The sequence below is a fragment of the Ovis aries genome, chromosome 19, assembly GCF_016772045.2.
Source record: "Ovis aries strain OAR_USU_Benz2616 breed Rambouillet chromosome 19, ARS-UI_Ramb_v3.0, whole genome shotgun sequence".
Classification (NCBI taxonomy): Eukaryota; Metazoa; Chordata; class Mammalia; order Artiodactyla; family Bovidae; genus Ovis; species Ovis aries.
In genome coordinates, this window is record NC_056072.1 from 60154240 (window position 1) to 60179839 (window position 25600).

Genomic DNA, 25600 nt, shown 5'->3' on the forward strand with positions numbered 1-25600 from the left:
GGGGGCGCGCCTACCTTGAGAATCTTGGGGTCCGCGCAGCGGCTGCTGCCGTGGCGGGCGTGCATCCATTCGGCAGGCGAGTCTGCGGGGCAGTGGGGACGCAGGGAGCAGCGGCGCTCCGCCACGCACCAGCCGCATTCGAAGCGAGGGTCGGCCTTGAGGCAGAGGCCGCAGCTCTCCCGCAGGGCAGGACACTTGTACAGGTGGGCTGCAGAGAGGACAGGGGTCAGCGGCCGCCCGCGGGCCCGCCCCCCGGGCCGGCCCCCACGTGGCTCACCCTGGATATTCTGCGGGTTGTCGATGACGAAGTGGCCGTTCCACACCACGGACAGGTTCACAGGCAGGTCGCTGACGTCGTTGCCCTCGTAGGAGTACTGCAGTGGTGGGAAGAGGGTCAGGCCGTGCGGCCGGGCCTGTGTGTCCCTCGTGGCCACCTCTGGCACCAGCCACTGGTGGCAGGCCCGGCAGGGCAGGGTCTGGGGGCCAACCTGCACCCTGACGCCCGGCAGACCCCCACCCCTCCCACCATCCCTCCCCGCCACACCCCCGCCCAAGTTAGGCGAGGGCCCAAGCGTCTGCCCCCATCCAGCTGCTTCTCTGCACACAGGCAGCTGCTGCCCCCACCCTCCAGCAGTCACAGGACCACAGCCTCCAGGGTGACCCCCGCCAGGATGCCAGGACTCCTGCACCCCCTGGGCACTTCCTCATCTCCAGGCGGGAGCAACAAGCCCCCGCCAGGACTGCCCTGAGTGTGACATGAGTGTCCCCTGTGAGGGCTGCCCCCCAGCCGCCCCCAGGCTGGGCTGGGCTCAGGGACACAGCCCTCCCAGGGAGCCCAGCTGTGCCCCACTTTCTCAGCTGAAGACTTGCGCTCCGTCCCAGGGCAATTCCTCATCATTTTATCTGCAGGAATGTAACTGGATCCTATCAAACTCCCTGATGCTTTCTTTTCCCTTCACACGGGGCTGCAGGGAAGACAGATGTGGGCCTGGCGGGGTGGGGGGAGGTGGGGAGAAAAGAGACAGCGGCCTTGGGGAGGCACAGGGAGGAAGGGGAGCCAGGGAGAGACAGGCAGAGGGCGGAGCCCACAGGAGCTAAGGAGGCAGGCAGAAAAGGGGACTGGCCAGGCAGGCAGGCAGGGGACCCTGGGCACCAGCCGAGGGCCAACCTGCCCTGAGGCTGTGCTGACCCCTGGGCCCCGGCCCACCTGGCCAGGACAGAGCCAAGAGGGATAGATAGAGCCTGACTTCTGACCTCGTGCCCCTCCCCTGGGTTCTGGGGGCCTAGCAGACGACCCAGAGGCACCCACCCACCACTCAGGGCCTTGACCCATGCCAGGAGGCCCACTGCCCTCCTGGACAGATGGGGAGACCGAGGCCTGCCGCCTCAGGACCACCAAGTCAGCCCTCTCCCCTCTCCCACCACGAGGTTCTAGCCCTGTGGACACCACCATCACTAAACTCACGGGATGTGATCAGAAGCCTTCGGGAGGGCACCCTGTCAGGCGTGAGGCTCCAAGGGTGGCTGCCCGCACCGGCCACAACGCGTGGCGGCCACATCCCGACACAGGACACCTCACAGGAGCTGGTGCTGTCTCCGTGCCTCGGCCCCCAGGGACACCCCTTGTGCCCTGAGCCCACCCAGGCCCCTCACCCACGTCTGAGATGGACAGGCTCCCTCCAAGCATCAGGGCAGCTCTGGGAGTAGCCCTGGTGGCCTGCTCATCCGGGGCCTCCCAGCTGGGGCCGGCGTGGCCTGAGTGGGGGACCGGGGCGCCCCCTGCACAGGGCCCTTTTGCTAAAGCAGAAACCCACAGCACAGGGTCCCAGCAGGCGCCCTGGTGCTGAGCAGACTCACCGAGGAGTTCTGGCACTGCAGGCTGGAGCTGTTGAAGCGCACGGCGCCAACGCGGGCCGGGCCCCCCGGGAGGTGGAACAGGCACTCGTACCCTCGCTGGCCCGACTGTGGCTGCGGCAGGTTCCGGGCGGTCAGGGCGATGGGCTTCACCACGCCCACGGGCACGTAGATCTGGGTGGAGGGCAGGATCTGTGGGCAGTCCTGGGGGTACAAGGCTGCAGCTGAGTCTGGGCTGGAGGCGCAGGGCGGCTGCATGGGGCCCGGTCTAGCATCGAATGCCCACCCCACACACAGGCACGCCAGAGGCGCCAGGGCCAGCCAGCCAGGCCCGGGTAACGGGCAGCACACTGTGACCTGGGCAGGCCCGCCCCTGGGACCCCCACCAGAGCGGCCCCATCTGGGAGCAGCTGACAGGCCCCTGAGGCAGAAGCAGGCACGAGCTTTCGGCCGGGGGCCCAGGGAGTAGGTAAAAATAGTCAGAGCGGCAGAAAAACAGCCTGGCCCCCAGGGCCACGTTTCAGCAGCTAGAGCTGATGCAACGGCCCGGCGTGCTTGCAGCAGCGCTGGAGCGGCAGTGGGGGGGCCGGGGTCGCCGCAGGAGCCCCGCAGGAGGAGCTTTAAATAGAGGCGCTGAAAGCAGGCTGCCATCCCCACGCCCCACAGGCAGCTCCCGAGGCGGCAGGGCTGGCTCTGCACAGGTTCCCGGGGCCCCTGTGGGCACCGAGGGAGCAGGGCAAGCCTGGCAGGCTGACCCCTGGCTGGGTCTGCAGGTGCCCCGGGGGCCACCTGCACATGGGCACTGGCCAGCACGCGGGCACTGATGGGCACAGGCTGGCACATGGGCACTGGCCTGCAGAGTGTGTGGAGCTCAGGCCGCAGCCCCACAGCAGTGGCCAGCAGGCATGTGCCCACAGCAGCCAGCAGTGCCCAGCCCCGGTCAGCAGCCCCACGGCCCCACTCCCACCGTCCCCTACCTCACCCCCTCTGCGGCCAGGAGCCAAGTGTTGCTGCACAGACCCCCCCCCCGGCCCCCATCAGGCCAGAGCCTCGCTGTGGCCTTGGCATCTCAGGACCCTGGCCCCAGAGAGGGGTCGGCTCGAGCCTGGCGCAAGCCCCTTGAGCGGCTGAGGCCAGGCTGGGGGCAGGCGAGCGGTGTGGACACGAGCCCTCCCCAGCCCCATCCGGGTCCACACGTGAACAAGGGGCCACAATTGCTGCTGCCCGTCCGCTCACACAGACCAAGGGAGCGTCCGGACGACTGCCCTCCAGCCTGCTGCCGGGGCACTGTGATCACAGGTCTCAGCGGGGCGCGGCCCTGGTGTGGGCAGTGAGGGGCAGGGCGCGGCCCTGGTGTGGAACCCCCCCCCACACCCCACTGCTGCGGAGGCTGGACGGGGGCAGACAGTCCGGGGCCTGGGCGTGGGCCGCTCCCACAGCAGGGTGGCCCTCCGTCAGGGGCTCCACACAAGACCCCCCAGGCCGCCCCCTCTCCACCACGCGCTGGTGGCCCCCTTGAAGGCAACTGAGCAGATGCGGAAGCGCAAGACCCTGAGCCGCCACCACAGGCAGGAAGGCGCTGGGGGGCGGGGACCCAGGCCCCCACGGCTGAGCGCGTGCTGGGGGGAGGGGGTCGCCCTGGAAGCCAGCCTGACGCTCCTTAGGGACAGCCCCACGTGACCTGGGACCAGCTGGGAGGGGGCGTGTCTGAAGTCAGCCCGCCTCCGACAGGCCCCTTGACCCCTAAGGCCCCTCCCCCCAGCCGGCCTGAGCAGGGTCTACACCAGCATGGGCCGAGACCAGACAGATGCCCCGCTGGAGGACCCCCGGGGGGCACCCTCTGCGGAACAGCTCAGACAGGCAGTGTGATCAGGGCCCCCACCTCACACGTCCATTCTGCGGCCACCACCAGCTAGCTCAGCCCACCAGCGGCCCCCAGGCAGGCTGCACACCTGGGGCATCCACCCGCCCGCTCCCCCGGGTGCCCGCCTGCCCTCGGCTCGTTCCACCCACTGCCAGCTTGTCCTGGACGTGCATCCTTACTGGGAGGTGGAAAAGCGAAGGCCCACAAGGCGGGGGGTGGGCGGGGGCAGGCAGGGCAGGTTCTGCGAGGGGTCCACGCTGGCTCATCCCCCTCCCCGGGCGAGTCCAGCCCCACCACCCAGAACAAAGTCAGGGCTCTGCCCGGCCCCGGAGCTATCAGCCCCAGTGACTGGCAAGGACCATGCGGCCTCACGGCGACTCTGGAGACCAGCAGACACCTGCACCTCGGCCCAGTCCCCGTCCACACCGAACTTCCCCTGCCACCTGGCACACTGGACAGACAGCCTCTGCCCACACTGTGCCTGGACATGCTTTTGGCGTGCAGCCCCCAAGCGGTGACCACCAGCCAATGCCGCCAGAGACAGTCCCAGGCCGGGACAGCCCTTCTGGCCGGCACCCCGCATGCAGCTGCTCTCTGCCTCCAGCCCCGACCGCAGCCCTGTACCTCAGACGCGTCACTGCAGCCCCATACCTAGGACGCGTCGCGGCAGCCCCGCACCTCGGGCGCGTGGACTCGGCCCCGTACCTCGGACGCGGTGACGCGGCCCCGCACCTCGGACGCGTGGACGCGGCCCCGCACCTCGGACGCGTGGACGCGGCCCCGCACCTCGGACACGTGGACGCGGCCCCGCACCTCGGGCGCGGTGACGCGGCCCCGTACCTCGGGCGCGTGGACGCGGCCCCGTACCTCGGACACGTTGACGCGGCCCTCCAGGAAGGAACAGTCGGCGGCGCTGTGCGTGCACACGTGGCGGTACTTGCACCAGTGGCAGGGGAAGGAGCCGCTGACGCAGGACAGGCAGCTGCGGGAGACGCGGGCGGTGAGGCAGGGCCTGCGACACTCGCCCACCCCGGGCTGTGCCTTGGGGCCTCCGCACAGGCTGCCCCTCACTGCCCAGAGCTGGTCACTGCCTGCCGGGGCTCCCCACCCCACTCCCCCCACGGCCTGACCATCCACACCGGCGGTGCCCAACAGACCCTCTCAAGGACAGAGCCCTCTGAAGCTGGCACCAGGCCACTCGACCATCAACACTGAAAACGCATTTAGTGCAGCTGAGAAGCACATTCTTGTGTAATTTTTTTGTTTGTTTTAATATATAGTTTTAGAGCTTCCTTGGTGGGTCAGATGATAAAGAATCTGCCCGCAACGTACGAGACCCAGGTGTGATCCTTAGGTCGGGAAGATCCCCTGGAGGAAGGCATGGCAGCCCACTCCAGTACTTTTGCCTGGAGAACCCCATGGACAGAGGGGCCTGGTGGGCTACAGTCCACAGGGTCACAAAGAGTCGGACACGATGGAGTGACTACCAGAGGCTTCTCTTAAGTACCCATCACCCAGCTGCACAGAGTGTCAGCCTCACCACGCAGGGTCTTTCTGTGGCAGCAAGAGTGTGGAGTGCTAACCACCGAACCACCAGGGACGTCCTGAGCAGCATGTCTTAAATCCCACCTCTTCCTAATAAACTAAGATTTAAGCATAGGCGGAACAGCCCCAGTGGAAGTTGGCTCCCTGACTGGAACAAGGCTGGCCGGGCGGGGGCCTGGACGGGCCACGGAGCCCCGCCCTGCACCCTCACCTACAACTCCAGGAAGCCCACGGCCCGGCCTCCACACAGCACCTTGCCCCCTCCCAGCCTCTGGAACACAGCCCCCACCCCAAAGATCCCAGCCTGCCCAGCACGGGGAAGCTGGACCCCGGCAGGGGAGCAACACCGAGGCCCCTGGTGGGCGCCCGTGAGCCGCCAGGTGGGTGTCAGACCCGCAAAGACACAACTGAAAACCCGGGGCCTCGGCTCAAGGCTGACCCTGCCCAGGCTGGGCACCCTGCCCCACGTGCCTGGACCCAGGGGGACACACAGCCAGGCCCTCAGCATCTCCCACCCTTCCTCTGAAGCCCCAGGAGAGCACCCATGGCCTTGCCAGCCATGCCCCAGCGGCCCCCCAACCCGGGGGGACCAGATCCTTCTGCCCCCAGGCGGCAGGTCCTGAGTGCCCACCCCTGGCTGGCCGTCTCCTGCCCACACAAAGCAGCAGCGACCTGGCGCCCACTGCGCACAGGGGCGAATCATTGCATCGCGCCCCCGCGGCCTCCCGAGCTGGGCCTCAGGCCTGAGACGCCGCGAGGGGGCGGGGCACTCACGACTGGTGGACACTGCAGTTGTAGAAGACGAAGTCCACGGACGCGAACTTCTTGCCCGTCTCCTTGGACTTCAAGTAGAGCTTGACCACCCGCTGGTCTCCTGCACAAGCAGCACAGGCCGGGTCACCAGGGCCCCACGCCGGGCCCCGGGAGCCAGGGAGGGCCCTGCCGAGGACCCTCCCCTCCACCAGGGGCCAGCGCCCACCCCAGTGGGCGGGGACTGGCTGCAGTCTTTCCCCCGCCACCTTCCGCTGACCACGGCCCCCTGCCCCGGCTGGAGGGCCTCGGGGCCTCACCCTGGCCCCGCGTGATGGGCGCCACCTCCCGGGCAGAGGGGGTGCGGCAGTGGATCCGGCCGTCCTCCAGAACGCCCTCGGACTCGGTGAAGTCCTCGAAGGAGCAGTTGATGCCGGCCGAGAGGTCAGGCACATTCCAGGCCTGCAGCACGAGCTGGGGGGTGGAGCGGGGCACAGGGTGAGCACCCCAGGGGGGGCCCCATCCCGCCCCGGGCCCCACCCACCCAGGGTCCGCCCCGCCCCACCGAGGGCGGCTGCACTCACCGGAACCTGAGATGTAGTCACGGACACGTTGCGAGGCTGCACGCTGAGCTGCACGCACTGCAGCAGGTCCGCGGCGAAGCGCTGGGGCTCCGTGGCCCGCTCGCAGGCATCCTGGCGGGAGCAGCTGCAGGCGTGGGTGTGGGCTGGGCTCAGGCAGGAGGCCAGAGGGGCCCCAGGATACCCCATACCCTGTCCTGACCCAGGGGTGCTGGGCCTCTGACACTCAGCAGCTCACGGGATGCCCACCGCCCCCAACCGGACCCAGGGGAGCCAGCACTAGGCCGGCGCCTCCAGACTCTCCGCGAGCTGCCCGGGGCAGACTCACATGCTGTGCAGGACACACCAGCCGCAGTGGGGGTCTCGGGACCCCAGGCACAGCTCACACGATGTGTACTGCACGCAGCTCTCCACGGGCACCCGTGTCACCTGGCGGAGGACCCTCGATGTCAGGCTCGCCCCCCAGACACCGGGAGCCCCCGTCTCAGGCCCTCCTTTGTGCCTTGTCCACTCAAGGGTCACCCCAGTCCTGCCCGAGTCAGGCCACGCAGACCTGGCTCTCTGCAGACAGTAGCAGGCCCAGGAGACAGCTCTGTCTACCCCAGGAGTCAGCCGGTCCCTCCTGCCCTGCTGCGCCCTGACCGGGCCCCAGTCCTCAGCCAGGAGGTGGGTGGGCCTGCTCACCCCGACCTCGGCCGCTCCCAAGGCGGAGTGACGGCGGGGGCCAGGGCCGGGGGGCAAGGAGGAGGCAGTGCCAGGAGGGACAGGGGCCTGTCCTCATCTGCTGCTCTCGCTGCCAGAGGCCAGCAGGCTGGGCAGAGGGCAGCGGCGGGCTCCAGGCAGGCTGGGCAGAAGCAGCACAGCGCGTGGCCTGGAAGAGCTGGCCAGGCCAGAGCCAGGAGCCAGGGACCCCGGACGTTCCCCCTCCAACGCCAGCCCCCGGCCTGGAGGCATTTGTCAGGGGTTTATCCCCAGGGGTTCATCCCCAGGGGTGCCCAGTCGGTCAGGGAGGGGGTCCGGCTGGCATTCATCGGGCGCTTGTCTCCAGGGGAGCCCAGTCGGTCAGGGAGGGGGTCCGGCAGGCTGGTGAGCCCCCCCAGCTCCTGGGGCGCCCACCTGCTTCTCTGTCATGGCGTACAGGTAACGGCGGTCAGGGCTGAGCACCAGGTCACGCAGAATGGGGCTGCCCTCCTGGGCCACCACGCTCTCGTAGGCCAGCGCCGGCCGGCCGCCGGGGTTCGAGAGGTCCACCAGGATCTGTGGGAACGAGACCCACGCTGTGTGTGTGTCGGGGGGGTCTTCCTGCCCCAGCCCCTCTCGGGGAAACCTGCCAGGACCACTGCACCTGGACCAACCTCGTCAAGTGACGCAGACCGCAGCCTCGGCGTGGGGGTCCCCAGGGACAGGACGACCACCGCCCAGCACCCGCCCCACCCCCGGTCTCGAGCTGCATGGCCACAGCCCAGGCGGGGGCAGTGGGCCAGGCCGGGTGTCCCGGGGGAAGGGCTATTTGTGCAGAGGGGAGGAGACACATGGGGTGCCCAGTGCAGACAGAGGCCCCCCCGGCCTTGGGAGGGAGACTGAGGGGCTGCTCCAAGGGGGGGCACCCCGGCTAGAAGGCAGGGGGGCAGGCATGGCACCGGCGCTGAAAGGTACCCTAAGCCCCGAACAAGCTGGGCGCTAATCAGCCAGCTCTTCCCTGCCGCTCGAGACACTGCAAGTATTTTTAGCTACTTTTACCAAACAAATGTATTTAATTAACAGCGAGACCCAAGGGGCTTTCCAGAGAGGGGACCCATGGGGCAGTGTCCTGCTGGCTCAGTCCAGCCTGCAGGGCTGGCTCTGGGCTAGGGGCTCCTCCCAGGCCGCGTGGGGCCCCCGGCCCACCTCCACTGCGGCCCAGCAGCCCTGCTCCTTGCCCCTCACTTGCAGGACGCGGTGGGGCCGGCCTGACTGGCAGGCAGACGCCCCTGGCTCAGGCCAGCTCCCACGGGGGCGGGTGTCCCGGGCGGAGGCCATGGGGCAGGGGGAGGGGAGGGAGGGATAGGAGGTGGGGGGGCCGCATTCCTGAGAGCCCGCGGCCCCCCCACATCCGCTCAGCTGCTGCCCCGCCAGGCGGGCGGGCTTAAGTCAAACCAGACCCGGAAGAGGCGAGTCCAGCTGGGCTGTTGGGGGGTGGGGGGGCCGGCCTGGGCCTAGAGCTGCCCAAACAGCCTCGGGGAGCCGGCGGGGGGGGGTGGCCACAGCAGCCCAGCCTCCATCCCCCAGGCTGGGCCTGGAGGGGACCCCACAGGCAGCCCCAGGCCGAGGAGGCCAGGAGTCCGGCCCATGCCCCAGCCCGGCCTAGACGTGCCCTGACCGTGCGGGCTCTGCCTCAGCATGCCCCCCGCCCCCTCAGCAACCCCCCCTTGACCCCTTCAGCGTCCCCCCTGGGCCCCCTCAGCGTCCCCCCAACCCCCTCAGCGTTCCCCCCTCGACCCCCTCAGCGTTCCTCTGACCCCCTCAGCATCCCCCCCGACCCCCTCAGCGTCCCCCCCGACCCCCTCAGTGTCCCCCACCGGCCCCCTCAGCGTTTCCCCCTCGACCCCCTCAGCGTTCCTCTGACCCCCTCAGCATCCCCCCCGACCCCCTCAGCATCCCCCCCGACCCCCTCAGTGTCCCCCACCGGCCCCCTCAGCGTTTCCCCCTCGACCCCCTCAGCGTTCCTCTGACCCCTCAGCATCCCCCCCGACCCCCTCAGCATCCCCCCCGACCCCCTCAGCATCCCCCCCGCCTCCTCAGCGTCCCCCCGTCCCCCACCCCACAGCCACTCAGGGACTAAGTGGCCCAGCAGACGGCGCCCGGGGATGCAGGCCCCACAGCAAACCCCCAGAGCCAGCCAACCAGGCCAACAGGCCCAGGCTGGAATGCGGCCAGGCGGTGGGGAACAGCCGGTCGGAGGGCAGGGCAGGGCACCGGGGCTGCAAAGGGCCCTTGCAGGTGCACCGCCCACCCCGGGACCCTGGGGAGGCCTGCCCGGCCCTGGCCTGACTGACCACACCCCGGACCTGGGCAGGGGCCCCTCGGGAGGGTGCTGAACTGGGCCAGTGTTGGGCCCCAGGCTCTCCCTGCAGACGTCCTGACCCTTCCCTCTCAGAGCAGAGAGCACCGGCCGGGCTGTGGGTGCGGCCTGGGGGCTCCCACCCTGGGGGGATGAGGGAGACGCTGCAGGGAAGGCCCGCGTGGGGGGGTGCACGCTGGGGCGGGGGTGGGGCCACAGCCAGCCAGGTTCCGGAATGCCGCCGCCCCCAGGCCTGCAGCCGCGGGCTGACCGACTCCAACAGGTGGCTGCCAACAGCTGCGGCCAGAGCGTGCCTGTCCAGCTGTCCACCCGTCAGGCGCCGTCCGCCACCCACCTGCCGGCACAGGGCAGCCCCTGGCCCTTACACATGCGAGGCTGCCCCGTTTCTGGAGGGCACAGAGCGCTCAGGGCGGGTCGGGGAGGCAGGTGCCCCCACGCTGCATGCCAGGCAGCCCCCTGGCCAGGCTCAGCAGGGGCCCAGCCCATGGGTGCCAGTCAGAGCTTCTGGCCAGTCCTAGGGCCCCCATGAGCCGGCAGGGCTGATTTTAGGGCTGCCGGGCCCTGGAGCCCACAGAAGGGGAACCCTGTGTCCCCAGACCTGCCCGAGAAGCCAGAAGCCGGGATCACCAGGTGCACCTGGGGCAAAGCAGGGGAGGGGGGTGGCCAGCCGCCAGGGGAGCATTCCAGGGAGAAGGGGTATGCGGGGCGGGCACAGGGCCAGCTGGCTGGCAGGACGGCAGGACACACACACCCCTGCCTCCAGCTGTCACCCGAGGGCCACCAGCCGGGGCAGCAGGCCTGCAGGAGCTCGGGGAAGACGGCCACACAGGCTGGCCCCATCCCAACCTCCTGGCCAACAGGACCCCGGAGCCCAGGGCACAGGGCACACAGGCCCTGCACAGGGACCCCGGCCCCGGGGCCACTCCAGCTGGCTGCCCACACCCCTCGCCGTGAGGCCCTGGCCAGCGGCTGCAGGCAGGCAGCTGACGGCCCGGCCAGGTCAGCTGTCCGTCCAGCCCAGAGCCAACAAAGGGTCCATTCTCCGGGCCAAGGGCGGGCGGGGGCCCCGGGGAGGACGTCTGGGCCATGCAGGCTGCTTGCCAAGGCCGGCACGCGCCCTCGCCGCCCAGAGGCAGGGGGCTGCCCGGCTTGGCCCTCTCAGGAGGGAAAAGTGCCCTGTCCCACCCAACCCAAGACACAGCCCGATTCCTTGCTGTGAAGCAGGGGCACCCTGGCTGACCCCTCCTAGTATCCAGGCAGAGGACGGGGCAGTGGGCCGCAGGGCGGAGACCGCACGGGCGCCCTCCTCCTGTAGACACAGGAGCCCAGCCTGCTCCCTGCCCCCAGGGAACAGCGGCCCCTGCTCCCCACCTCCCTGCTGGTCAGGCCTGAGGCCCCCACAGGCCTGCTCCTGGACCCTTCCCACCCTTCTTGGGCCACCTCGGCACCCCCTGCTCTGGCTGGGGGCCGTTCTCAGGAAGGCCAGAAGGAATTTGATACTGAAGAAGCAATTAGTGATTTCCTCTTGGTGGTAATTAGGTAATTAAGACACGACTTACAGCAGGCCTGATGGCTGTAATTGGGCCAGACACACCTGGTGTGGGGGAGCAGGGGTCCCAGGAATCTCACGGTTCCTGTCCTCGATTCTCAGCACACAGACCGACCGACACAAGCAGCGGTCCTCCCTGAGCCTCGGTCTCCTCATCTGACTGCAGACGACCCGCTCACCGCACTGAGAAGTGAAACTTCACAGCCCCTGATGGGGGGTGGTGCTTGGAGGGGGGGCCCCCCGAGGCCGAGCCCTGCCAGGGAGGAGGGGACGGCTGCCCGCAGGGTCCACCCATGGCTGTGGAGGCCGCACAGAGCTGGCACGGGGGCCGCAGAAGTCGTTGGGCCTCCTCTCACAGGCCGGGGCCACGGCCAGGGATGCCAGGGCAGGCAGCGGTGACCATCTGGCCAGTTGTCCTTGCCGCAAGCCCCGCACCAACCCCACCTTGCAACAGCAGCTGACGCGGTGACCCTACTTTCCAGAACCACTGGGAGCCCCAGACCAGACCTCTGTGGCCCCCGCTGCGCACCACAGGGTGTCCACTGTGCACAGGACAGGCCCGACCCCTCCCGCACAGCGAGGGCCCCTCTGACCTGTGAGCCCCCCGTTCCCGCCCCCGGAACACCTCCCGCACCCCATCGTGCACAGGCCTGGCTGTGAGGAGCACGGGCCCCACAGATGCTCACAGACGGTCAGCACGAGGCTGCGAGGCCTGCACTGGGACCCCAAGGAGGGGCTGCCGGACCACCCTGGAGGCAGGGTCCCCCTACAGCCACGCAGCTTTCAGGGTCTCCCAGGTTCAGAATCCTGAGGTGGGGAGCAGGCGTCACCGCCTTTCCAAGAGCAGCTTCTGGAGACGAGGCTGCTGGAGAGGAAGGGGCATTCCCGTCCCAGCAGCCCACGGTGGGTGCTCCCTGGGGGTGCAGGGCAGTGGCCAGGGCTGCCTGGGGATGTAGCGGTGGCTCCTCCACCCTGCAGGACCCCCGCAGCAGGGCTCAGCCAAGTCCCTGCCTGGCCCTGGCCCCACAGCCCCGGGGACAGGTGCACCCCCCCCCAGGCCCACACCGTGGCTGGGGAGGGCGGGAGGCACCCCTGGCAGGAGTCCAGGGCCGGAGGCCCCCCACCTCCCTCGGGTGCCCGGGCCAGCTCGAGGACTCCCGATGGGCCTGGAGATGAGCAGGAGGGGACGGCTGGGGAGGCAGGTGCAGGCGGGGCACGGGGAGGGCAGGGACCCGGGGGCACCCCAGCCAGCCCGCGGCAGCTCCGGTTGGCAGCTCTTCAGTTAATCGGCTGCAGTTTTACACAACGCCATTTGGAGGTGGCCCACAGCCAGCCGCGTCCCCAGAGCTCCCCGAGTCGCTGTTTAAAGCCCAGGAAGGACCAGCTGTGGGGAGGACGGGGCGGGTCCGTCTCAGCGCAGCAGGCCGCGCAGAGGCGGGGAGGGGCCCCAGGCCTGGACTCTGGGAACGTGGGGAGACAGGACGGGGGGCCAGGCCTGCACTGAACCCCAGGCCCGGCCCTCCCAGGCCCGGAGGAGAGAGCTGGGAGCCTGCGGGGGGTGGAGGGGGGCGGGCACCGCTGGCCGCCAGGCCCTGGACCACAGCCACCTCCACCCCCAGGCCCGGCTGGGACGGCGCGGGAGGGGCCGGGCAGGGCCGGGAATTAGGAATGTGCTGCCGAAGGCCAGGTCAGCGAGAGGCGGGCGGCCGGGAGCAGAGCCCTTTGAGGAGGTCAAGGCTGGAGGCCTCAGGTGGGAACTGCAGGTCAAGGAGCCGGCGGGCGCAGGGACAGAGGGGCAGGCCCAGCATGGGGACAAGAAGCCCCTTCCCCGCGCCCAGGCAGCCCCAGCCCCGGGGGCGGACGGGGAGGCCGAGAGAGAGGCCCCCCGAAGGTGCGCGCCGGTCCACACGGGGTGCGCGGGGGTCATGCCTCCAAGACAGACCCCCTCGACCAGCCCAACTCACAGCCCCGGGTGCGGTTGGACCCTACACCCCCAGGAAGGCCACCATCCACCCCGCGAGGAACACGAGGCCAGCAGGGCCGCAGCAGGCAACCGGACCCGGAAGGCAGGGTTGGGGGGCGGCCGGGGCCTCAACTATCACCTCCTTGGTCCCGACGCGGGACCTGCTCATGGGGGTCCTACTGCTCTGAGAGCCACCTCGGGACCTCAGGTTCCCTCAGCGGGACGGGGGCAGGGGGTGAGGCCGGGACACAGCAGAGGGAGGCAGGGCTGGACCAACCCGTCCTCCCAGCCTCACGGGGTGGCCTGTGGGCAAAGTCCCTGCCTGACCAGCTGCCCACCAGCTCACCGGCCACCAGGAGGGGCCCCCCCAGCCCCGAATGCTAGCCTTCTGCCAGGCGATGGGCTTGAGGGTCCTGCAGGAATGAGCTCCTGCTGCTTCGCCCACAGCCCACCCCAGACGGGCTCCCGCGGCAGGGGGCAAAAACGGCTCCCCAGGGAACCCCCATGGGGTCTGTGGGCCCTCTCCACTGACCCCCAGCCCTGGGGCTGCAGGCAGAACCCTGCTGGAGGCCCTGCCACCCCAGGTAGGGCCAGGACAGGGGGTCATGGGGTGGGCCTGCCACACCGGCACCGACTCCACACTGCCACGGGCAGGACCCCGCAGCACCCACCAGGGGGTGCCCTCGGCACAGCCCCCAGGGCCCAAGGCCCATGGCTCCGTCCATGGGTGGAAAAGCCGGCGCTGAGGGAGGGCCCTGCCCAGAGGCCGCAGAGCCCATGGACCGCACGTGGCAGGGACCAGGGAGCTGCCCGCCCCTTAGGCCTGGGCACCAGGGCTGAGCAAGCAGTCAGGACCCAGCCCCCACCCGGCACCCGCGGGCCGAGCTGGGTCAGCAGGCAGCCTCCGCCAGCTGTTATTTCATCCACCAGCCCCACCCCTGCACTGACCCTCCGGGCTCCAGGCACCCCCACCCTCCGGCCCCCAGGAGCGGTGCCCGCGGCAGCCAGGCCTCCCTGGGCGGGTCCCTACCCAGCCAGCCAGTGCTGACCCTGGGGCCGCTGCCACCCCAGGATGCCCACCCCCGCCCGGCCCCCGCCCCCGCCCTGTACACCCCCAAGCTGAGCCCGTGGAGGGGCCGGGGAGCTGCCCCCTCGCTAGGGCACCCCAACAGGCTCACTGCAGCCAGGGGCGGGCGGGCTGCCAGCCTCACCCTGCCCTTGGTCCTGTGTCTCTGGGCAGAGTGCTGCCTCGGTGACACCCGATCCCGGCGGGGAGAGGGCCACCCGGCCAGCCCCGCCCCCGCCCCCCGCGGTCTCCTGGAGGTCACCTCTGTGGGTGGGCAGGCCTGCAGGCCGAAGGGCCCTGGCAGCCTTAAGCTGCCACAGGCCTGACCTGCCCCCACGTGCTGACGCCCAGCCAGGACCTTGACACGTGCTGGATGCAGGAGCGCCCAGGGCGTGCGAGGAGACGATGGTCCCCGGGACTGGGGCCCCCTCCCCACCAGGACACGAGAACAGGCGCCGGAGCCCCGGCAATGACCCCGTGCTGACCTTGCGGATGCGGCCGCTGCGCGTGCCCACGAACACCACCGTCCGGCCCTGGTAGTCGTAGGCGGCCACGGCGGTCAGGCCGTCGTCTCTGTCCACGAACAGGGGCGTCCCCTCGATGGTGACCGTGCCGCCCAGGGGCTGGTTGAAGTCCTGCCCGCAGAAGTCGTCGTCAATCTGCAGGGGCTGAAGAGGTGGCGGGGGGGTGAGGCCCAGGCCGTCCCCAGGGAGACGCTGCGGCCGTGCAGTGCAGGGGGTGGCTGGCACAGCTGCGGCTGGTCGTGGGGAGACGGAGGCCCTGGGAGCTGCTTGAGCAGCAGGAGCCCGGGACGGAGGGCGCCTCTCACGCCCACCAGGCCCAGGCCCTGCCCCCCACCACAGGGGCACAGGGAGCGGCGGGGGGCACACAGGTGTGTGCCAGGGGCGCGTGGGGAGCTGGGGTGGCTCACTCAGGACAGGATGCGGGGTGACACCTAATAGGCAGAGGGAGGGGCCGGCTGAGAGTGGCGTCTGCAAGGGAAGGAAGCAATCGATAGCGCAGGTTCCGGAGCCGGGCGGGGAGGGCAGGGCAGGGGGACAGGGTCAGGCAGCTCCAGGCCCGGCTGAGGTTTGTTGAGGGCAGGGTTGGGGCGGGGTCCAGGATCCTGGCTGCGGGGCTGAGGTGGGAGGGACCAGGGCGGACGGGAGGGGCAGGAAGGGGGCACACACACAGGGCACACAGGGAACTTAGCAAGGCGCCCGCCAGCAGTCTCCAGCTGCACCGAGGAGGCCCGACGCTTCCCGGACAGGCGGGAAAACCCGGGCCGGCCCTTCCTGGGGCCACCCCAAGCCCTGGGCAGCAGAGGCGCTTGAGGTCCTCCAAACAAGCCCTCACCCCCTACGAGTCTGGGGTCTCCCGTGGAAGACCATCCTTTCTGGGGGAGGGCAACATACACTCCTCAAAAAGCAGCTGGCCCTGTCAGGGCCTAGAGACAGGACAGACAGCAGCCAGCCGATGGGCACTGAGCGGCCCCCCAATTTCCCGCCCACCCAGGTGAGATGCACAGCCAGGCACCAGGGCAGCAGAGAGCAGAGCCTCGAGATAGGACCCTGAGAGGAGACGGTGCCCACTGCCCACCTGACCCTGGTCTGGCCCCAGCTCGCCCCTTACTGGCCATGTACCCTGGACATCACCCCACCTCTCAGTGACCTCAGCTGTGAAACAGAGACAAGGCCCGGCCAGCCAGAGCCCAGAACAGCACTAGGGACGAGGGCGGGGTCTCTGTCCACGGGCACGAGGGCACACGGACACAGTCACATCACCTGTTTTCTCAAGGGGTGGGACGGCCATGTCCCGTGTTCCGGACTGGTGGGGCGGGGTGCTCACCGAGTTGATGCAGCCCAGCTCCTTGTTGAGCAGCCAGGGCAGTGAGAGCTTGCCCTCACCGCGATAGCAGGACTGGATACGCGCCTTGATCTTCTCCTTGATGGCCCTGAGCGTGAAGAGGCAGAGGACCGACTCCCGCGGCGGCTTCACGCGGTTCTTCTGGCCCTGGGCGAACACGGTGAATAGCACGTCCTCGTCCTCGGCCAGGCCCAGCTGGTGGGCCAGGGCCCGGCCGGGCCGGCTCAGGTAGGCGTCCTGCACCAGGCGGTACTCCACGCCCGCCTGCTCGCAGCCGACGGGGAACTCAACGTAGGAGTAGAACTTGGGGTCGTCCACGCACAGCCGCACGATCTTGGACGTGAAGAAGTGCTCGCCGGCAGCGTCGGGCGAGGTCAGCTGCGTGTCCAGCTGCAGGGTGAGGTAGTACACGAAGTGCTCGCTGCGGAAGCTGTACACGTAGTAGATGTCGAAGGCCGGGAACTTGGACAGCGTGTCCGAGGGGATCTTGAGCTGCGAGGACACGAACTCGTCCTGGTACACGAAGCCAAACATCTCGGCGTCCTCCTCGTTGGCCATGAGCCGGCGGCTGGACAGCGTGGGGAAGTACTCGGACTTGCCGTCGATGGGCGTGCCCACAAAGAGCTTGGCCTGCGCCTGGCCGGGCGGCCCGGCGATCAGCACGCCGGCCATGCTGCCCGCCTCGCGCACGCCCGACAGGTAGTGCTCCTTGCGGTGGTGCGGCTCGCCCAGCTTGAAGAGGTCGTCCAGGCGCAGGAACTGGCAGATGCCTTGTGAGGCGCTGCCGCAGGCCAGCAGGCGGTTGGCGGGCTGGTCCAGCAACAGCAGCTTGTTGACGTTGTCGGTGCTGCCCAGGCCGTGCGGGCAGGACTGCACGCTGGGCGGGGGGTAGCACTTCTCGTTGTCCTCCACCGGGCCCGTCACATGCGCCCGCAGCAGCGTCAGGTTCCCCGACAGCTTGTAGATGCGGTTCACGGCGCCCACATACACCTCGCCCGTCTGCTCGTGGACCACCAGGTGGGTCAGCGCCCAGTCGCTGGCAGTGAAGGTGCGGAAAGGGGGCTGCAGACCCCCGCCTGCCGGGGGGGCGGCCCCCAGCAGCAGCAGCAGCAGGATCAGCAGCAGCAGCAGCGGAGCCCGCGGGCTCAGGCGCGACAGCAGCATGACGGGCCGGGGCCTCAGGCAGAGGCGCTTGGGTCCTTCGGCGCCAGGCATCACAGGAGCCTCAGCCCTGCGGGGAGGAGGGACAGGGCGTGTCACCTGCGCCGTCACTGAGCGCCAGTGCCCATCCTCCGCCAGGATGTCCCACTCGTGGGGCGCAGCCTCACGCTCCAGGAGACGCCAGAGGGGCAAGGGAGAGCCCCTCCCGGCCTGGAGCCCTGGGGGCAGCTATTCTGAGCCCCACACTCCGGCCAGCAGCGCGGGCCGCTCGAGCTCTGCCGCTCGGGAGAAGATAGGAACCCAGGACCGGGAGGTGGGCGACAGACCTGGGCCTGCCCACGCCCCCCAGGGAGCAAGGCTCCCGGCTCCAAGCTCCCACGGTGGTGACCGCCTCTCTGCCCAAGCGCCTTGCGGGCTGGACAGTACTCACAGGTAGTAGAGAACACTCGTGTGGTCCCTGCAGAAGGCGGGGCTCCTCGCAGCCCCGCCCCGCCCCTGGCCCCGCCCCCAGCCCTGCCCACCTGCCCTCGCCCCGCCCCCAGCCCTGCTCGCTAAGAGCCCGGCCCCGCCCCCTTCTCTGAGGAGTTCCCCAGCAGCGGGGTGGCTTGCACCTCCCACCCCCAGCCAATGGCTGTCCCTACCCCAGGCGAGAAGCCCCCAGACCCTGCCTCCTCGCAAACAATCTCATCTCCCCACAGCTCAGCAGCTGGCAGCCACACTCCAGGTTACGTGTAGCCTCTGGGGCCCGCAGCCACGTGGTTGACCGGGTCGCCAGCCAGGGTCTCCCCGTCTATGCAGGCTCGTCTCCCGGGTGACAGTGAGCAGGCCGGGGTGCCCAGTCAGGGTCCCGCCTCAGCTGTCCCCGGACTTGCGGGCTGAGGGCAGCAGCCGCGAGCTCTCCAGCTGTCTGTCACCCTTGTAGTCTGAGGCCCGAGCTGTCCCCAGACACTGTCCCCACCAGCACGAGAGCTGCCTAAGCCCCAGAGGCCAGCCCAGGACCTGCCCATGTGAGTGAGTGACTGGGCCCTGCCGCCCACCCCAACTTCACTCCCCACACCCTCTTCCAGTTGGGGATGCTGAGCCTCGAGAACTGAGGCGGTGGGGGGGTGGGTGGGGCGGCTGGTCAGCACTCCACGGGTGACGGGTGGGGGCCCAAGGCGGGATGCTGAGCCCCCAGAAGGGGGGGTGGAACTCTGGCCAGCATCCCACAGAAAGGGCACCAGGCTGTGCTGCCACAGAACCCTGCCTGCAGGCTGTCAGCTACCCCTCACTCCCTGCCCAGACATTCCCAACAACTGTGGCCGCCAAGGACCTCCCAGGCGGCAGGGAGAGGAGTCCCCAGCCCCTGCCTCCAGCTCAGGAGGCCAGGGCAGAGCAGTACTGGAGAACAGGCTCCTCAGGACTCGGCAGGGCCTGGGCTGAGTGCTTTCGAACTCCAAAGAAAACATGAATCACTCACCGTTTATCAGTTCAAAGCAGGCCTGCAATTACCAGGGGCTGGGCTCTCCCCTCCTCCGGATAATTACACACGTTCTAATGCAATTACGGGCCCTACTTTTTATATTAAACAGGAGGGACCCAGCTGAAGAAGCGCCATCCAAACTCCAGCCTGGCCGGGGGCCCGCTGCCCCTCCCCCAACAGGGCTGCCCAGAGGACCAGCCAGGCTGCAGCCAGCAAAAGAGGGCGTCCAGACCACCCCCTCACAGGGGCCACTAAAGACAGCTGGGGGACTCCCCCTACCCACGAGGAACGGGCTGTGGCTCAGATAGACCCAAGGTCACCCAGCTAGCTGTGCACACTCCCACGGAGACCTGGACTCCCACGGGCCTCTGTTCTACCCAGGAAAAAATGCATTCATTCCAGAGCGGCTGCTGGGTAGGGCCACGCCGGCCGGGGGAGAGGAGCCGGGACAGATACGAGCTCTGGGCCCGCGCTGGGGTCCGGGGAGGCCCTTCCACCTGCTGGTTAAGGACCAGGCCCGACGCTGGCGGGGGAGGGGCACCCTGGGCGCAGAGCAGCAGGAGCAAAGGCCGGGGTGGAACCTGCTGGACCGCGCAGAGGGCAGTGAGGGTGCCCGCAGCACCAATCAGAGCCAGGCCGGGAGGGAGAAGCTGCCCGGGGCACAGGGCTGGGCGTGCCGACGGGAGGTAAGCAGGGCAGGGAGCGGCCCAGCGGCCTCCACGCCCGCACAGGACCGGCTCAGCCATCCGCCAGGGCGTGGAGAGCGCGCCACCCGCTTCTCTGCCGGCCCGCGGCCACCGCCGCTCCGCGCCCTGAGAAACAAAGGCCCTCAGAGGCTTCTTCCCAGAGGAACGGCCCCGATTTCCCCCGCCCCACTGGCCAACTCCCCAGCCACATCTGGACCCTCGCAGGACTCGGGCAGCTTGAGGCATTGGGGACGGAGAAGACACAGCGTCCTACCCAGGGGTGCCTTGTCGGTCAGCAGCCAGCGCCAAGAGCTGCCCCGTCACCCCACCTCCCCCACACAGGCCCCCGGAGGTGGTCCCAAGCCGCCTGCTCCCCTCCAGGCCTGTCCGAGGGGGCCGGGATCGCAGGCACTCGAGTCCTGCTCCTCAGGAAAAGTGCCTGCTCCCCGGCTCCCCCGAGTTATCCTCTCCTCCCGACCCCATTTCACACCCGGAGACGTTCCTCGGCGTGAGGAGGGGCTTACAACACACCAACCACGGCAGAGCCGGCAAAGGGCAGTCGGCTTGGTTCACAGCTCTCATCGGTCCCCCACCCCCACGCACACAACCTCAGCCACACCGGGGCTGGCCAGGCCTCTGCAGCGCCGTCTCCTCTACCTGAAATGCCCACTTGGGGACTCCCGGGCCCCCTCCCAGGCCGACTTGCTGCCGGGCCAGAAAGAAATCACTGGCTTCCCAGTTCGCCCCTGGCGCAGCACCTGGTCTCCTCTGCACACCCCAAATCAGAAGGGCGCCAGGGGATCTGCCTGGGCGAGCTCCCCAGGGCCCGAGGAGCGAGGCACAGCCCACCCCGCGAAGACCCTGAGAACCGGCCTCGGCTCGGAAAGAGGTGGGGCAGCGCGGAGAGCCGCACCGCCGGATTCCAGGCTCGGGGGCTGAAGGCTCGGTCCACGTCCCCCAACACACACCCCTCTTTCTTTCAAGGGGCGTGGCCCCAGCACCCCACAGATTAACCAGGGGCAGCTCCGGGCCCTAGACGGCCGCCGGAGCCCCTCTCGCCCCCTTCCTGGGCTGTCCCTGTGGTCTCGGAACGGCCGTGGGTCCGCGGAGTCGCAATCCCTTCCCCGAGGCCGCCCGATCGCGCCCCGCTGCAGCCAGCCCCGCCGCCCACCAGGCCCAGGGCCGCGCAGGAGCCCTCAGAGCGGCCACGGGAAGCGACTGACCCTGGAGAGGCCCCGCGCGGGGCGGCGAGGAGGCCGGGCGCGCGGCTGGCGCACCGCCCCTCCCAGCCCGCGCGGGCCTGCGGGCCTGGGCGGACCTGCGACCACTCCGACCCCGCGGGCCTGCCGGCGCCGGACGTCCAGCGCGCTCCGCCGGCCCGGGCCGGCCGAAGGGCCCTCCCGGCAGCGCTGCAGCGAACTTTCTCCCCGCCCGGCTGGGAGGAGGCGGCGCGGCCCGCGAGCTCGGCGGGCAGGGTCCCATCCCGGCCGGGCGGGGACGCGCGGGCTCAACGCCGGCGCCGCGGCCGCGCCCGGACACGCGTGAACCCAGCGGGAGCCGCAGGGACACGCGGGGCCGCGGACACGCGGGGGCGCGGACACGCGCGCCGCAGCCCCCACCCCCACCCCCGCGTGCCCCCCGCCCGCCGCTCGGCCGCAGCCCCGAGGAGGCCGGCCCGGGGCCGCCCGGAGCCTGGACCCCCGCCGGACCACCGCCGGACCCCCGCCCGCCCCGCCGCGGGGAAAGTTGAGCCCCTACTCACAGGCTGCCCCGGGGCGCGCCCGCCGCCGGCCATCGCAGCTCGCCGCCCGCGCCGCCGCCCGCCCCTGCCCCGCCGCGGGGCCGCTGAAGCCGCGCAGGCCGCCCAGGCCGAGGCCGCCGCGCCCGGGCTCCGCTGCGTGGCCGCCGCCGCTGCCCAGCATGAATGGGGCGCCAGGCGCGCGGATGCGGACCGGCCTCGCTCTCGCCGCCCGCGGAGCGCCGCGCGCATGCGCCGCCCTGGGGGCCGGGCCGGGGCGGGGCCTGCGCGGGGGGCGGAGCCGGAGGCGGCCTCCAGGGGGCGCTCGGTCCCCGCCGCCGGCCTCTGCCCACCGCACGCTGCAAAGGGCGACGCCGCCGCCCGCAGCCGCTGCCCCGGAACCGGACCCAGATGCGGCCGCGATCCGGAACGGCGGTCTCGGCCCGGGATCCTCATAGGGCTGTGGGGCGCGCGGCCCAGGAGGAGGCCGGCGGGCTGGGTGCGGGGACTTGAGCGAGGCGCTCGGGGCAGCGAGTGGGGCTCGGGGGGCGCACCGGGCGAGGGTCGCGGGGCAGGTCAGGGGCGCACCGGGCGGGGGTCGCGGGACAAGGGCCGCAGGAGGCGGGCCGGGGTCGGGACGTAGGAGGTGGCTGGTGCAGATCAGGGGCGCCCCGGGCGGGGGTCACGGGGCTAGGATGGGGGCGCACGAGGCCGGGGTCGGGACGTAGGAGCTGGCTGGGGAAGGTCCGGGGCGCGCCGGGCGGGGGTCGCCAATCCGAGCTCACGAGTCGGCAGGGCAGGGGCGGTCGCCGTGGCCGCGCCCCCGCAGCAGCGCGCGCGCCCTGGGGCCGTCCGAAGGTGGGTCCGCGCGCGGGCACCTGGTCAGGGCTAGGCGAGGCGGCAGGAGCCGTGGGGACGGCTGAAGGGCCCGGGGCCGGAGTGCGGGGGGACGAGCTGGGGCGGAGCCGCGGCCGACAGATGGCCGCGAGCCAGGCGGTCACCCGCAGGAGAGGGACCCCGCAGGCTCGGGCGACCCCTGCCCCTCCCCACCTCCAGGGGCTGAGTCCTGGATTCCGAGCGGCTGTTCTTCATCTCCTGTGGGTCTAGCACGAGATTGTTGCTTCTGTCGCCCGCCGAGCAACATCTGGGGACGTGGGGACGCGGTCTGCGCGGTGGGGGCCCGATCCAGTGGCCGGAGTCACCGGAAGGTGGGCGGATCCCAGCATGGCTGTTTAGGTGCAGCGGGCCCACCCGTTTTCAGAGCCTGCCCTGGGCCCACAGCCCTCTCGCTCAGCCTCCAGAATGTCGCCAGCTGCCCCCACCCGCCCATCCCCTGCTCCCAACTCCTGTCACCTGTGAGCCCCTCCCAGAAGGACCCCTGACATGACACTCAGCATCACGCAGGGCCATCCTTCCAGGCGGTGGATAAGGCACTCCAGACAGCAGAGCTGGTCGTCTTTATGACCCTCGGCCACCGGAGGAGTTCTTCAGCCTGTCAAAAATAAACGAACATAGGGGTCAATTTGACTACCTTCATGTTGGTTATTTTTGTCCACTCAGAGTTACCAGAGGAAATACCAAGGTAAGCCAGGCCTTAGGGCAAGACATTTGCAACACCTGTACACTTGACAACAGCCGCGTAGCCAGGATTTAGGAGGGATCCCCAAGAATCAACAAGGAAAGGCCACAATCCATTCAGGGACCCAGGACAGAAACCCCAACACACAGAGCGTTGGAGCAAAAATGGCAAATAATTGTTGCTCCCAAGAGCCCCGCACAGGGTCTCTGCCCCCGGGAGGCCAGTCCGGTGCAGATGGAGAGGGGAGCAGAGAAGGGAACCTTGTGGGCTGGAGGCTGTGGCCCAGGCAAACCCCCCACCCCGCCCCGTCCCCTCACATGGAGGGAAATGAGTCAGCGGGCACTGGGCTCTTCCTCCTTGGGTTTCCTGTGTGGGTTTCGCTTCTGTTGCCATTCGAGAGGGCAGTGTGTGGGGCTGCGGGAAACAATCGCAAGAGCCAGAATCAAATCCACTGGGGACGGGTGGGGGGCGGGCGCTTCCAAATGTGCATGCCCCTTCGGGACCGCTTCTGCATCTCCACCTCAGAGCTTTGTGCAAAAGGAACTCTGGGGGCCTCTCCGCAAGGGTCGGAGGAGGGAGGGACCCTCCTGGGCAGATCCTCCAGGGGCTGAGTGTGCAGCACCCTGAGGGGTGAGCGCTGGCCGCCACTGGGCACGCAGGGTGGCTGCAGTCACCATTGCCTCTGGGAAGCCCACTCCATCCACTGGGTGGGGCGAGGATGGGGGTCTCCCAGGGGGCAGCGTCAAGGAGACGAAGATGGAAGGGTGCACAGAGAGCCATGTCCCAGAGCAGGAGCAGGGCTCGCCCAGGGGGCAGGCTCTGAGGGAGGCCCCCCAACCTCGCCCTCCCTCCCAGCAGGCCCGGTGGTCGAGCGGACAGGCCTCACCTGATCTGAGCTCCCAGGGGGTCGGGGAGCTGCAAGGGGCAGGGCACATTCCCCGCTGCCCGAGGTCACGCCCACGGTGGCCTCTGTGCCTGGTGGCCTTGGCAGTTCCAGGTGCTCCTTGCCCAGCAGGTCCGGGAGGAGTCCCAGGATGGACCCTCATGAGTGGGCTGGATCACAGGCCCCCACGGACCAGTCGCTGCAGCCGGGAGTAGAGCCTCTCAGGGCCGTACTGGTGCAGGGAGCTCTCCGAGTGAGGGCGGCTTCGGGCAGGGAGTCCCCAGAGAAAGCCCAGGTGCAGGCATTCAGCAAGCTGCTGGAAGTGGCAGACAGGGCCCCAGCCGGCCACTGGCCTCCTCCCCCCGGGTCCACCGGGCCTGCACCCCTGCTGTGCCCTCGGCCGGGGGACCCCCACTGCTGCCAACCTCTCAAGGCCCAAAGTGCCCTCCGCTTCCAGGAAGCCTTCCTGACTGCAGCTTCCTCGGGCTTCTTGGCCCACTCTTGGCCAGTGGTGGTGAGCCTGGGCTCAGAATCGCCGTCCTTGGGGAGGCAGCCAGGTCACTGTCAGCACCGTGCTGTAGGGAAGACAGGAGCAGAGCCCCTGCTGCCACTCCACAGACACCCCTGAGAGCTGTGGCGGCATGGGGACACCCTGTCCTGGGGCTGCAGAGTGAGACGGCTTCAGGGAACAAGTGGGTGACCGATGTAAACAGTGATACAGGCTGGCTGGTGGGTTCCTGCCCTGCAGCATCGGGCAGGCTGGAGGGAACCAGCAGGAAGACCCCCGATAGGGTCTGCAGCTGGCACAGCACACGCCAGCCCTGGGGGTCCCGAGTGGGTGCCCATCGCCCTGAGGGTCACAGGCAGCTCACAGGGGACGGTCCTTGGATGGCTGCCCTCAGCAGGACCGTGGCCTCCACCCTGGGTGGGGCCCAGTGGCCCCTGCACCCTGCAGCCCAGGGGTGAGAGCCTGGAAGTACCCCAAGCCCTCGCTGTGCTGAAATCCCCAGGAGGTGGCACTCCCACCCAAAGTAACCCGCAACCCGGCTGCCCACGCCCACAGGGTCAGAGGCGGCCAGCTGTGAACCCAGGGTGGAGATGCAGACAGGGGTCTCAGCCCACAGCCCCCATACGTGCAGGACCCCACCCAGTGGCCGTCAGAGGGGCACCGGGAGCCAGCCTGGGGGCACAGGGCCGATGGACACCAACGTGCAGGTGACGCGAGGGAGCGGCTGGCTTGGGGGAGAGAAGCGGGGGCTTCTTGGGGCCTGCATTGCCACTCCTGCCGTCAGAGGCCCCGGTGTGGAAGGGCCATGCCTGGGACAGCCACGGCGTGGACACGGACATGGCAGGTGCCGGGCACCTCCGCTGAGCATCAGGCGTGCTGGACGCAGCACTGGACGGCTGCCCCTGCGGGCACACCGCGGCAGGAAGGCAGCCGGCAGCACCCAGGAGGGGGCAGCGGCGCCAGGTCCGCGCCGGGAACTTCAGCATGACGGCGTTCGGGGCTGGAGCAGGCTCCGGGGGGCGGAGTCAGCCAGGCAGGGCCAACTCTGCGCTCTTGTGGCGGGGGACATGGGACCGACACATGCCAGGCACGGGCGTCAGCACCCACGCTGCAGGACTGTCCCCTGGGTTGTGGGCGCTGGGGGTCGGGAGAGGGTGCAGGCCTCCACCCTGCCCTAACGCCCCGGGAAGCCGTCCCTGGAGACAACGCTCACCTCCAAGTAGGCAGGTGAAGGGGACCCTCCACAGCTGCCCCTCTGGAAGCAGAGCTGTGCCTGAGGCCTCATGGCTGGGCAGGCTGGACAGTGGACGCCCCGCCAGTGGAGACCCCCACAGGACCTGGCCGGCCACCCCTCCTGACCACATCCCCACGACTCCAGTCTCCCAGCACGTCACCTCCTCGGAGAGGCTCCCGACTGGAGCCCCGAGCGTGCCAACGCCCCTAGTTCACATGTTGAGGGGGCCCAGGAGGCTGGGGGCCTCGAC

At 69.8% G+C, this 25600-nt stretch overlaps 1 protein-coding gene across 3 annotated transcripts in view; it reads right to left on the bottom strand.

Moving 5' to 3' along the window:
* PLXNA1 (plexin A1) overlaps positions 1-22961 on the bottom strand; it is a 40758-nt gene extending 17797 nt beyond the window's left edge. Inside the window, exons 1-13 of one of the 3 annotated variants that reach the window (XM_042236468.2) lie at positions 22764-22961; positions 22500-22638; positions 16082-17330; positions 14719-14901; positions 7711-7851; positions 6923-7023; positions 6598-6721; positions 6334-6487; positions 6038-6137; positions 4586-4700; positions 1858-2058; positions 278-374; positions 15-208 (exon numbers count right to left, since the gene is read on the bottom strand). In XM_042236468.2, coding sequence (XP_042092402.1) covers positions 15-208; positions 278-374; positions 1858-2058; positions 4586-4700; positions 6038-6137; positions 6334-6487; positions 6598-6721; positions 6923-7023; positions 7711-7851; positions 14719-14901; positions 16082-17330; positions 22500-22543 — 2703 coding nt within the window. In that variant the 5' untranslated portion in view covers positions 22544-22638; positions 22764-22961. Of the gene's footprint in view, positions 1-14; positions 209-277; positions 375-1857; positions 2059-4585; positions 4701-6037; positions 6138-6333; positions 6488-6597; positions 6722-6922; positions 7024-7710; positions 7852-14718; positions 14902-16081; positions 17331-21170; positions 21374-22196; positions 22375-22499; positions 22639-22763 lie in introns of those variants that run through there. The other 2 variants (XM_042236469.2, XM_027957876.3) reach the window with 2 other exon arrangements.
* Between the last annotated feature and the right edge of the window lie 2639 nt (positions 22962-25600).